We start from the raw sequence: 14,318 nt of genomic DNA on the forward strand, positions 1-14,318 counted from the left end.
GGCAGCTCTTCTTTAAAAACACAATGGATATATTAGCTGTGATACCGGGCCAAGGATATGTAGCACTCACCTGCTCAACCATGCAACATGATGCATCGTGTGAGTACTTCTTACATCCAGAAACCACAAAATTAAATATCTAGCCATGACTGTCTGTGGTGTAGATACTGAAATTGCTTTCATTTATTCACCTCATCCTATTGGTACACAAATATTTTAAATTTAGATAGCATGAATGGATGTAACTTGAGAGTTAAAAAAAACAGAGAGTCAAAAAGGAAGATACTCATTTACTAGTAAAAATGTGAGTTCTGAACTAAAATGGAGAAAAGTAAGAAATTATAAGAAGGTAAGAAACGAACTTGGCAGTTTCATGCACATGTTTTGGGAAGGCACAGATGTTAATAGCTTTTAGGATCACCTGACACGCAAACTGTCCAGAACTACTGGAGGAAACATACCACTGGATCCAGTTGTGTTGCAACAGTACTTAATAGGGACTCATGACTTCAACCAAAGGAGTGTCAATGGAAAATCTGGCTTGTTGGTTTGACTGCAGCACAGATCTGGCCCCCAGCTCATAATCTCTACTGCAATGGTTGTCATACTGCAGAGACATAATACCCGTGTACTGTCAGGGTGAATAAGGCCATAACAGCGGTACGACTCTGCGGATCTGGAGAAAAGCTGCAGTTGGAATAAACTGACTGACTGGATAGACTGACGCAGGTGTGACTGCAGTGGCGTCTGGGGAGAGCAGGGGAGACCACTCAGGAGGGGGGAAGGTGAAATCTCTTGCATTGTTAAAATCCTTCCGTTTAAATGTTAAAATGTTCCATGTCAAAATCTAAAAAACTGAAGGTAAAAAATATAACATATGACAGGGTGTCATTCAGCCCACATCACGATTGATTCAAAGATCTATCTCAGCTGGCTCCTGAAGAAAGGTATCCGTTTCATCAAAGAGGCTGAATAGCTTGTCCCAGGCTCCCACAACCAAACATTGAACATTAAAGGATAAACCATACAAGCTTGGAATTAAATGTTTTTATATGCCAAAAATGATTGGCATTTTCCATCATTTTTCTTGCTCATTAGTCTAGCGCCTTACAAAACAGTAAATTATACTTGATCCTCCTTTGTACTGTACTATATATGCTGTTCTTGTTTCTGGAAATAAATCTGTTTCTGGAATGAATGGATCTATTATCAGAGGCTCATGATGTTTCTCATGAGTGCTGCCATTAGGAAGATTTCTGTAAGTACTGTACCAGTCTGGTGCCAAAAAGAAAGCAATGACACAACAGCACTGAAAAGAGCTCATGAAAGCAATAGGAGCAACAGGTACCAAAATTAATAACAATTAAAACAAATGTTAAATATAACTATTACACTTGTTGTGTTAAATTTCGCCCATTATTAATAATAATAATAATAATAATCTCTTAACATTTTTTCGTTTCGTTTTGGTTTGCCTGCGGTCGGAAATAGGCAGCCCTCAGTTTCAGGTGTGCAGCAGTCTATCCCTATGCATTCTCTTGAAGCTTCAACCCAGACGGGCATGATGACTCATGATCCAAAGAAAGGTGGCTTGCTTTAAGACTAATGTAAGTATTGTCCCTTAGCAATAAAAATCACTCATCTCAGCTTACTTTTCCTGTGCTTGCTGCAAACATTTCTCACTGCAGAATTTTCCATCAGGATGAGAGTCTTGAGGTGAGCCAATCTGATGGCAGTGTGCACAGCGCAGGTTTCCTCTGGTCACTGGCCTTTCCTCCTTTATGTTTGTCCGACTTTCTGAAAAAGCTAGAAAGAGGTAGAAAGTAAAATGAGTTTCACTATGAACCTATGTTTTTCAGTCCGATTTTGTACCTCTGTGACAATAGTGGTTAAAAATTGTAAAGCTCTACACCAAAACTTAAAACAACAATTCAAATACAACAATACCTTTAAATATTTTAGTAAACTATGTTTAATTGAAGCATAAAAAAAGAATAACTCCACACGCTGAATTGGTCTCAGCATTTCAGTTTTGTATACCTTAAACAATTGGTGTTTAATACTATAACCTAACTAACAAGCTGCAAAGGCACAGTTTTCATTGGAAACTACTGGTAGCTTTTCCTTGGAAACACTCTCTCACACATTTAGGATAGAGTGTTTGGCAAAGATGGTATTATTAAAAAAACTGTTTCCTATATTTAAATGATATTACAAGAGAAAAGGTTGCCTGCTCCTAATTGAAACTGAGCTGTTTCTGAAAACAAAGTATTATTCAATACATGAATCTCAGTCAATAAACTCAGTCAAATTTGATACCATACGGTACAAAGTTCAACAAAGAAAGGAAGTGAGGGAGAAGTCGCTCACCTTTTTTTGTAAATGGATCATAGTAAAAAAAATATATTTTACAAAGTGTTTATCAGTGTTCATGTTCACTTTATTTGACTTTACTATTACTATTTAGTTTACAAATACATTATCGTTATTGAAAATGAGTAAGACTTAGTGGTTTTGGAGACTTCAATAGGAAAACAATGTCCCGCTCTAGGAAATTTTCCATCTTTTTTCTTGCTCATTAGTCTAGCACCTTTCAAAACAGTAAAATATTCTTGATCCTCCTTTGTTTATGCAGTTCTTGTTTCATTTACTGTAACTGCAGGGCACGTCACAGAATACACCACAAATCAAGCAAACATTCACGTTTTGCTTTCAGTGCCTTTCACTGGTATTTCTTAAATCACCATTTCTGCAACATATAGGTCCAGATCCAGGCAATTAGTGAAAATGGTTAAATTTTTTAAATATTAAGCATCACTCTTGCCTTCCTGTGCAGTGGGTACAGCCCATGTTGTTGTAGCATGTGCCTTTTTGACACTTTCCACTTCAGTCTCGTCATTGATCACCTCCAAAACTCCAAATTCATTCACACGAAACTAATAGGAGAAAAAGTTTGAAACAGAGCGAAAGTGCTTTAATTGGAAACAGTTTAACCAGCAACACGCAGGTAGATATTCTGTGACACTGTTTCACATACAGTTTGTAATTAATATTTGTTTAGTATACAACATAGTCCACACATTAAAAACACAAAAAAAACAAATAGAAGTAAACAGATAAGTCATATGAAAGAAAAACAGAAAAGTGCTGACTTCATAAGTATTCCAGCCCTTTGCTGTAGCAAATCTAAATTAATTTAGCTGTATAAACAGACCTTAATGAGCCTCACAGTTAATTGAGAGGCCCCTGCCTGTGTGCAATAATAATAGCTCACATGGTTTCAGAACTCAAACAACTATCTCTGTACGTTTCTTAGGACAGGTAGTGACATTCAAGCAAAAATCCAACCATGCGTACTAAGCAGCTTTCAAAGAAAGTCAGAAATAAAGTCATCTGGTAAGGGAGGCCACCGTGAGGCCAATTTCCAGCTTTGAAAGAACTACAGAGTTTCACGGCTGACAGGGGAGAAAATGTGCATCGATCATGAATATCCCAGTCATTTCCCAATTATCTTATTTCACAAAGCTGGCTTGTGTGGCAGAGTGGCAAACCCAGCTCAAATCCCAGCACTTAAAGAATAAGGCACAATTGCGGCAAAACCACCTTTTGGGCAGACAAGGCAGACAGATTGTCACTTTTTGGTGCACAGTAATTTCACTGTGTTACATGTGGCACAAAACCCACACAGCACACCAGCCAGTCAGCAACATCTCTGAAATTGAGCATGGTGCTACGACAGTGCTTCTCCTCAGCAGCGTTTGGAAAGATTCTTAAGATTGAAGGAAAAATGGCCAGAGTCAAGTGCAGGAAAATACTGGAAGAAAACTTGTTTCAGTCTGTGAAAGACAAAAAACCTCACCTTTCGGTAGGGCAATGATCCAAAACACAAGGCCAAAGCTACGCTGCACTGGTTTAAGAAAAAGAAAGTAAAGTGGCCCGATAAAAGTCCTGACTTTAATCATATTGAGGACCTGTGGAAAGACTTGATAACTGCTGTCCATAAGGGACCAACGGGTAAACACTGCACACATCCAGTGGGAAAAGCTGGTAGGGGCCCAAACATATTTGCTGCACAATTTGTTTCCACCAAATATCGTGTTCATGGGTCTGAATACTTATGCAATTAACATTTTTTTCTACCTAATTTTACTGACATTTACTGTAACTTATCTTACAAGTCTTCAGTTTGAGCATTTACTGTAGGTTTCAAGCAAAATATTAAGTTGTATATGAAATTAGAGACATTAAAATGTATATGCACCAGTTTATAACTAGAGAACACCATAAGAAGACTCTTGAGTATTTTTTCAAGTATACAGTACTAACACCTAAAAAATACAAAAACAATATAAAAAGATCAAATCTGCCAAATAACTTACAATACCCTACAAATACTGTTAATAATAAAATTAATTAATTGAATCCAAAATGTGAAACATGTAACTGTTAGGTTTCACCAAAGGTGAAATCCTTTACTTACTGAAGACCATTGATCACACAGTACTCATTGTACTGAAAATGTGTCCCTTTGTGTTCATAAAAATGAGACGTCTTCGGAGAACTGTATTTAAAAAAAACGTAAAACTATGAAATTGCTTATGGCTGACCCTTTATCTGAAGCTGCTACAGCACCTCCTGGGAAAATATATTCTGAGCTAATGTGTAAGTAGAATATAACATGGACCAGGAGTTCATCATTGCTTTTAGTAATTTCCTTGTTACAGTGACCCATCTCAACTTTCACAAGGGCCTTGACGTACCTGCTAGATCTCCTTTATCAGTTTTATTTGCTTGCACTGGTTAGCATTGTCCCTGCCTGGTCTCTGACAGACAATGCCAAAATATTTCTTCCCATTCATACATTTGTACAACATTCAGTAAATGATTGTTACTTATTATGCTTCAATAAAGGAAGACTAGATAAAACGAAGCATTCAAAATCCAAGAGTTAAAAAAAACTAGGCATTCTGAATTGGATGTCCCGACAGTCTCACCTTCAGCTCACTTCCTAGAAGAGTTCCAACTCCATCTTTCCAGTCCATTGCACTGTAAACATCAAAGTCTTGAGCTCCTAGACTCGCAGGCGATTCTTCCATATCTTTTAAAAAAGTACAGCACCCTGAAAAGCACCATTTGGGAAATGAACAGCCTCTTCCCACAGATCACAATGGGACCTGGATCCCTCAGCACAGAAAGGTGAAATCGCACCAATGCCAAGCGCCGCTGTATTCACAAAACTTCTTTCTAGGTCTTATGCAATTAATCGTAAACATGTTTTTAATTTTGCGAAGTAAGACAAAAACTGCAAATAGTGTAGGCTTTACACAATTAAAACACAATTTAAATAATTTATGAAACAAATGCAGGGATTTTTTTAACCCAGCCTGTCTTTAGATTTAAATCTATAATTTTCTATTTGTTATTTACAAGGGAATAATGTTTAATTGTTGTTATGTGCCTCCGCCACAATCATAGGCTCCTCTGTATTCCTCCCACAGTCCAAAGCCATCCTGTTCTGATAGGTCAATTGGCTTCTGGGAAAATTGGCCCTGGTGTGATTGTCAGTGTGTACGAGTGCCCTGTGATGGACTGGTGTCCCATCCAGGGTGTATCCTGCCTTGTGCCCATTGTTTGCTGCTATAGGCTCTGGCTCCCCTGTCACCCTGAACTGAACAAAGTGTTTACAAAACAGATGGATGGATAAATTGGATTTGTATAGTTTTCTGATGTCACATTTTCATGCTAATTAGTCCTATTCCTTAGGTTAAAATTTAATTCTTCCTTTTTTTCGAGGGAAATGAGACAATGATTTTTTTTGTATATAATAACGTATATTCAAACCTGTTAATGATGGGTGCAGAACAGCTCATCTAAAAGGACAAAATTACCTAAACGCTGGCATTTATCACCGCTAGAGGTCACCATTGCCCAGGTTAATATAATTCTGCGCTTGAAACTTTCGAGAGCTAATTTAACAATGAAATGACAATGAAAAAATGGAGACAAATGTTCTATATTATAGACCATAATTCATGATACATAAAAGATTGTTTTCATCAAACAGCAATAAAATTCATAAGGTTATCCATTACTTGTGCGTTACACCTTTATTTAGTAATTTCAGTTATGCAATTTATCATATATACGGTTCATAATATGCGAACAACGTGCTAAAATTTGCTTCAACTATGAAAAAAAATAATACTAACAGCAATATCTAACTAAGTCGAAGTCTTCTATTAGATTTATGTGTTTTCATTAATGATATTGAAAGTATCTACATTTTCTTCGCGCTTTCTCAAGGCGTTTTATTACAATACGTACAGTACAGGAACAATAACGGCCATAGATCACGAATTCAACAGACTTCATTTCATTTCACGGTAAAGGTGTGAGATACGTAACGCAAAACCAAAATGAAGAGAATAAAAAAACTGTCATCACAAAAACTGACAAATATAATAAAATTACTCATGTATTTTATAATTAAGGTAATCATTATTATAATTAACGCATAAGCGAAAGACAAACACTTCATGTTCATGTATTCCTTTTCATCTTGCTGTCAATTTCCTTTCCTCGATATTGGGGATTTTTTTATACTTATTTTTAGATCTCTTCCTCAAATACTTTTCTTTTTTCGGTGAATAAGACACAGTTCAGCGCAAGTTTAATATTAAATTACTTTGTTTCTTTTCACTTGCGAAACTAGGAGCTTCATATTTACCGATGTCCATGCCCACGCAAGACGCGTATCATGCATTGAACTGAGGTCCGTAGCTGATAAACACTTTTCTTTTCTCTGATACTATTTAATGTGTTTTTAAAGGCAGTTTCCCAAAATGGCGGAACTGGAATATACTCTATATAATTCTCATCCACAGGCCCTTAGACACGTTGCATTCAAACAAAAAAATATAATTTTACTTACTATAAAGCCTAATGAAAAGAAATGGTGGCTTAAATATTTATCTCTTGCCCTCTTTATCTCTTGCTCCCAGCGCCCAGTTTCTGCTGTTTCTCACCCAGAGGAAGGAATTGCTCTAAAACTGGCATTATTCTTCAAAGAGTTCAAATAAATCATAAAATTGTCGTCTCCTGCAAAATACAATGGGAGCCAACAATGACTTCCATCGTAAGCAATAATTTTCTGGGCTACTTTTATTGTAATTTTATTGTGTAATTCATTTCATGCTCTATCACACTCAATCCTCTTCCTGGCTAAAATTATTGATGACACGTCCAGTCGATTTGTACTTTATTTCTAAGTTTCAGGCTAATTAAAATGCGGCAAACCTAAAACGAAAGTAAAAGATAGTCCCGTACACCTAACTGTAGGGAAGAATTTGTTGCACAAACATATTGATTTAAAAGTATTGTTGTTTAAATTTGTCTGTTTCTTACCCAAATTCTCTCACGAGTACTGACAAATTGCTCAGACACCATTCAATGCGCATGAGCGGAGAGACGAGCGAGAGCTGCAGAATAGCCTATAACACATGATACCGAAGTTTTGCCAGCCTTAAAAAATACGAAATCTGTTCATCTACTTATAGTTTACTGTTGTTGTCCTTAACAAAGAGACGTCAAGACAAATAGTTGTCATTGGATCGCAAACTATGCTGTGCAGATGTAGCACTTGGGAAATCAAATTTCTATTTGTTTCGTTATGAGTAGTAGCGGTTACCATTTTGTTACTCAAAATATACTAGCTTGTAAGTGAGCGGAAATTATTCCCTCTTTAAAATAACCTTTCAGATTAAATCAGATGTTTTGAAATAATTCGTACTATACGTAATCGTCTTTTTTTTAAAATAATGACTAATTATTACAACCTAAAGGTATAACTTCGGATATGTCATGCGTTGGACTTTATTGCAGCGTTTCAATCTATTTCTGGATACATCGAAACGAATGAATGAACGCAAGTGAGGCTGTACATAAATAAAAGATTTATTAATGTCGACACGGAAACGTAAAAAAAATATCCGTACGAAAGTATTTTTTTCCCGAAGTAAAATATCAACACTAAGAAGCTGAAATACTGTGTCACTTTGATTATGTAAATATAATGTTGATTTACAATATTGAGTGGTGCTTTTTCCGTTGTCTCTGGATTCGATCAAATTAAAACACTTTAGTCATTCTTTATAGCAGGTGCTCAGATATCCTCTTGAGTTGATAAAGAACGTGGCTCATATCGATCCAGTATCAATGTATTGGCTGTTTGTGTAAACATACTGTACACGAATACAGTATGAATGGTCGAACAAGCGATACAGTACTGTATAAGTGTGTAGTATTTTAAACCCCTTCAGAGGAAGATAAATCTGAAAACATGTTCAGCTAAACAAAAAAGAAACATTTTGAAACCAGATACTGTAGGTTCTTTAAGATTTACATGCGTTTTCTGTCAGTGCATGTTGTTAAGAGACGAAGTTTTTTTGTGGAAAAGAGACTAAAGATAAAGAGGGCAGGCATGTGACTTAGCTAGATGGCTGTTCAGTGTCCCTTATTCAATATTTTGAATCCTGACTTCTCTGTTGTGCATGGAAAAGGCAGTTTGTTTTAAGATTGTAAGGTGCACGAGGTGATGGGACATACAGTACAGTGCAGTACTGCAGAAAACACTGCTGTTCTTTAATCTTTCCTCTTTAATCATTCCTAATTTCTTCAATTAGCTAGCTAAAATCAATCACTGCTATCCTATACAATGGAGCACATCAAAGTATACAGAAGGTCACAGTATAGATGATGCTGATCACTTTCAGGAGAGTGAGCTACTGTATATAACAGACTCCTGAAAAAGACTCAAAACGATGTCCTCCACACTCTGTTGTTAATCTTCTCAGTTCTCTAATGGGTCTTTCTGTCCAGCCTAGGCTGTTGAACATGTAGCTGTAGCTGTTTGCACTATTCCACTGTGGCACATACTGTAAAAGCAAGTTACCACAGAGACAATCAAGCCACGGACAATATCATCAAGATTTTTGGGAAATGCAATATTCCACCTCCGGCTTGCTATTTCTCCCTCATCTACTGGTGGAAAAGCACATTCACTTTTTATTCAGTTGCGACTTAATTCCTCTTCTACATAATGGACTCCCGCATTCTTGAGTTTTGTTCACACAGTACAGTCAGCACAAGTGTGTTACAGCAGCATTGCTCCTAGGACTTGAACATACTGTACTATATGACCTTCTCTTTCACAATCCTAACTGCTGCTCCTTACTGCAGCTTACGGTAATTGCTCTGTAGTTTTACAGTATTTGTGCTATTTTATCTCAGTATAATGTGCTATACAGCATATCATATGGAAATTCATAAGTGACGTTTAGTAGGGATTACAAGAAGTCCATCTCACCTAGGTTAAATCGTAATCTTTTCCCAATGTTTCCTACTTATCACACTCAATTTTTACTTTGAAAGATGTACTGTATTTTGCATTGTGTCTCATGTGTCTCTCCTCTATCCCATTTTCACCTTTCTGCTGGTTAAATCCCCTGAAATGGCATCCTGAGTCTTCTATGTTTATGGCCATTGGGCTGCTCCTTTACCAGGTGGGTAATTATACTATACCAAGTCATTTATTATACTTGAACTACTCAATCAACATTCATAAATCATCTGATTCCTGGATGACATTATTCCTCATGAAGTATAAATGTTTTAACTCCAACATTATCTGAACTTTGATTTCACTTCTGAGCAGTTCCCCATTCCTCACTGGTGTCTGCTTGAATCTCCTTCCTAAAATATTCTCTGTGATGTGCCGATGGTGCTGAGCTCTTATCTGGTGATGTGCATTCAATTCTGCTTTTGATATCACATTGAACATTCATTTTGTGCTGGACTTTGTTCTTCTTCTTCTAAGAAGAAACTCTGCAGAGACGTAATAACATGAGAAAGGTTACTAATGCCAGGAGGCCATTCGACCCATTCTCAACATTTGGATGCCAGTAGCATAAGGAGCCAAGAATTCCATCGAGAAATCCCACAGGCTCAGCTTCAATATTTTGGCAAGGGAGCTTGTACCAGGCTCCCAAGTTCCCCTATGTAAAGGAGTGTCTTCACTTTTCTGTCCAATATGCTCCTGAAGTTAATTTCCACTTGTGTCCCAGGTTCCTTACAATGTTGGTAATCTTGAAGACGTACAGTTCCCTGTACTGACTTGGTCAATTCCTTTCAGCTTTTTGAACACCTGAATTAAACAGCTCTCTTAATCACTCCAAGTATGACATTCCTTCCAGACCACGACGTAGTCCTTTTTTACCGCATCTAGAATAGCAATATTTTTCTACAGTGTGCAGAATTGAACAAAATATTCAAAGTGAGACCTTAAATTTACATGGTACATTACATGCCTTTAACTACAGTATATTACCCAAATTTTTACCAGCCATTTTACTATTGCTTTTGCTATTTTTACTGCACTCTCTAGAATATATAAGTATTGAGTCAACATGAATCTGAGATATTTTCCATTCATTCCTTCGCTTCTTGTCCATTACCACCTACAATTTTCTTTACTTAGACAATACATTATAGCTGTCTGCACAAACTTGCATTTATCTAGTTTGAATTTCTTTTGACAGGTACCTAAACATTCTCCAGATAGTGCCTCAGATTATCCAAATAGTGCCTCAAAAATGACTTGCATTGTTGAAATTTATTTTCAACTCCACCTACTTTTGCATCATCTGCATATTTATCAATGTTACTTCAATGTTACTGTTACCACCTACAAATATACCAGAGTCACGATCATTGATCTGTTTTTATAGATCTCAAATGTCAAAAAGCTTTCATAGAACATCCAGTAAACAGTCTAGCTAATGTATTTGTTAGACATATTCACTGTATTTGCATTTGAAGTGACTAGTTTTTAATAATCACTTAAAGGCTTCAATCCAGTCATTAACAATTAGATAGGCTGGTGTTTTTTTGTGTTCATCTGATTCAATTGTATTTGTAGGTCCCATGATCTTTCCAAGCCCAGTCATTCCTGTTCAGTTTTATTTTGTATATTTTATCGATGTTACACATTTTTTATGCTGTTTCCTGTACTGTAAATTCCTGTTTAGCGCTGTGATGCCACTTTTTCGTTTTGCTGCCAAAACCAAATCTAAAACAAAGCCTTATTAAGTAAAGATAATTAGAAGTGCTTTCTGCGGATCACAGTTCATTCTTTTAATTAGCTAGAGTATTCCATAACCTCTATAAATGGGTAGCTCCAAGTATCCTTTTGAAACATCCTTCGCAGCCTTCTCCTTCAGAACGGCAATCGGCTGCATACAGTGCAGCCAGTGAAGCAAATCAAAACTATCCTATCCCCCTTTTGCATTAATCACCTGAGCTTCATCAGGCTGTGTATGGGTCAGCTTGCTTGAATGTCTTAGCGGCCGGCTGGACGAGGAAAGACTTCTCAGACACGCCTTTGTGTGCTCTCGTACTCTCCCACTCTTTTATCGTCTCCAGTAGTGCTGGGTGTTGGATTACAAGCCACAGAACAGAAATAAAATGAAGACAGAACAGAATTCAGTCTCCAGTCGATGTCTATCTCATTGGCATTGATATCCCGGTTTCAGTGCATCTGGGCTTTTGCAGGTTGCACTTTTGTCTGTCATACTGTGGAGGCTGGAGGATATCCAGCTCCTCAACACCCTACAGACGACAAAGTGCTGTTTGAAAGGGAAAAGCTGCAGCCCTAGCTTGCCTCTCCAGACAGGCGCGGTGGCCTGTCAGGTGTTAGTGATGTCACAAGCACCGATGAATGAGTGTGGGCCACTGTTGCACTCACGAAATCCAGCACAAACATTTCTCAACAGCCCACTGATATTGCACTTTTAACCCCTTTTATTTAGTTTCCCTTTTCTCTCACATGCTTTTTCCATGCAGTTATTACCAACAGTAATCTTTACAGTTATATTATTGTGTATGATTATGCATTGAAACTGCTTTTTTAATATGTGTAGTCAGTCCAAAGCCATAACATTGTGTCTCTTTTCTTTTCCTTTCAGCATGGAATAAACCTTTACCTGTTCCTTTGCAGCCTACACATGCTGATGCAGCTCCCTACTTGAACTTCTACAACCTAAACTTGCCCACATCCTATGTAAACTGTACATATCACATTTTCTGTTTGCTCATTTGCATATTTGTTTTCACATTCAGCATTTGCTCTCATTGGAGTCAGAGAATACCCAACACCTGACTCAGGAAGCTATGAAAGTCCAACTATTTTGAAAGAAAAAGCCAAATGAAAGTAGAAAAAAACACACACTTTTCATTTTCACCTTCAGAGTTTGCCCTTGCCAGAGACAGACCTTACTGTGGCATGCTCCATGGCTTCTCCTTACTGTATGTGTTGGCATTCAAACAATGTGGTCTTTTAACTAATTAGTGACTTTCCTGCTATCCTACTTAGATGGTAAAACGCACATTCTGACACGGACAATAAAAAGCAATATAAAGGCGGTATACGCCACAGATGTAGAAAAGATCAACTTAACCGTATTCCTCTCCCTTCCATAATCCTGGCCAACATGCAGTCACCTTGCTACTGCAACGTGATTCAATTGACGACCTACTGTACAAGCCAGCGGAGTACAGAGATGCCTGTCTTTTATTTTTTAACAACTTTCCCCCCATGGGGATAATAAAGACTCTCTCTCTCCTCTTTTTCTTCTGCTTGCTTCAAGAGAAACAGACACTTCCAGCATCTCAGTAGGCCACAGACTTCAGCTGATCTAAAAGTAAACCCAAATGGGAAAGCGTTATTTTTTTTACATATCTGCCAACAGTTGGTCTTGCCATCTTCAGTCTCTTGTCTGTTTACAAGTACCTACTGTATATGCGCATCCTTTCCCAAGCAAGCCTCTCCTTGTGATTTCAAAACAGTGTGAGTCTCCATATTTCCTTCTGTTTCTTTGTGCTATTGGACTGACAGCTCATCTTCTTAAAGCTCCTAATAATCCCCATCTCTGAACTGGCTTCATCACTGTTCTCCTCCCCACTGAGTGCTGGTGTGTGGGGAGTGTACTGGAGCGCTATGGCTGCTGGCGCATCATCTAGGTGGGACTGCACACTGGTGGTGGTGGAGGGTAGTCTCCATTACCTGTAAAGCACTTTGAGTGGAGTGTCCAGAAAAGCGCTATATTCTGTAAGTGTAAGCAATTGTTATTATTATGTCTATCCTTTCTTTTGCCTTTCTTTCTACTATGCAATGGGAATCCCAAAAGAAGTGAAATTGTAATGAATAAAGATGTTCAGTTACACATGGTGCTATTCTGCATTTTCTCTCACTAGATATGTACAGTACGTTACAGTGCAACATTGTGCAGTTATTTTTTCATTAAAAAAATCTTGATATAATGGACTTGACTGCAATTTGTATACAAATATCCTAAAAAGGGATCGAATCACCCTTTTGTGCGGCAGCTCAGAATTATTCTCTCTTCTCCATCTCTACACACTTCATGGAAACAACCAGTTGCCATAATGTGCTTCGTGCTTCCAGCTGCTTCTGATGTCTTCGCTCCCCACGGTTCCAGTGCATCCTTGCTTCTCTGGCTGCTGACATGTGGCCCCCCCTGGCCCGAGCGTACGGCATCATTCAGCCTCAGGTCCGGGCTTTTCTTCACAGCCCTCTCTTCCTTGCTGCCAGGGCAGCTGTGCTGTCGTTCACTCGCTCGCGCCCTAGGCAGTCGCATTCTTTTGCGTCGCTCGCTGTTTCGTTGTCGAAATATCCAACCCAACGCCACTGGGGCACCGGCCCTGTCTCTGTGCTTGTCTCCTTCCCCTCGCCTGTCCTGTTTCCAGTGTCTAAGTAGGAGCCCTCTCGGTCACTTCAAGCATTGAGTCCAGGCATCACTTCTGTAATGACTGTACTTCATCTTTTGAAGACATAGAAATTTTCACCGGCACCACACACTGTGCCTAGACTTTATGTCTTTAAGTAGCACCCTCTCTTTGGGGTTGCACTAGGAGCCAGAATCTGTTCTCATGTGGATCAGCCATCCCTTCATACTGACTACACCTCTGCACACAGCGAGCGACTTGCCACTGGTTCCTACACCACCTCCTCAAAATGCAGCTTTAGCACCAAATATTTTCCAGCCATTCTTTCAATTTACATAGCATTATTCACTGCTCCTCAAGTAATCCCCCAAATAATTCAAATAACCAGCTGCATATAATAAAATTCCCAGTTAATGCATTTAATCTGAAGCACTGCTCCTCTAAAGTCACAGAGTTTTACATCGACTCTAATTCCAGGAGTCCTTAAGCAAGCACACTCTCACCTAGATTCAGGATTC

At 38.2% G+C, this 14,318-nt stretch overlaps 1 protein-coding gene across 4 annotated transcripts in view; it reads right to left on the bottom strand.

Annotated features, from left to right (window-relative positions):
- The window catches only part of l3mbtl3 (L3MBTL histone methyl-lysine binding protein 3), a 62,232-nt gene extending 54,728 nt beyond the window's left edge, over window positions 1–7,504 (bottom strand). For 2 of the 4 annotated variants that reach the window (XM_069195953.1, XM_069195944.1), the window contains exons 1-4: window positions 7,405–7,504; window positions 4,995–5,119; window positions 2,825–2,936; window positions 1,653–1,806 (exon numbers count right to left, since the gene is read on the bottom strand). In XM_069195953.1, coding sequence (XP_069052054.1) covers window positions 1,653–1,806; window positions 2,825–2,936; window positions 4,995–5,096 — 368 coding nt within the window. In that variant the 5' untranslated portion in view covers window positions 5,097–5,119; window positions 7,405–7,504. Of the gene's footprint in view, window positions 1–1,652; window positions 1,807–2,824; window positions 2,937–4,994; window positions 5,120–6,931; window positions 7,208–7,404 lie in introns of those variants that run through there. The other 2 variants (XM_069195950.1, XM_069195948.1) reach the window with 2 other exon arrangements.
- Window positions 7,505–14,318: the final 6,814 nt, after the last annotated feature.

This window comes from Lepisosteus oculatus, chromosome 2 (genome assembly GCF_040954835.1).
Source record: "Lepisosteus oculatus isolate fLepOcu1 chromosome 2, fLepOcu1.hap2, whole genome shotgun sequence".
NCBI lineage: Eukaryota > Metazoa > Chordata > Actinopteri > Semionotiformes > Lepisosteidae > Lepisosteus > Lepisosteus oculatus.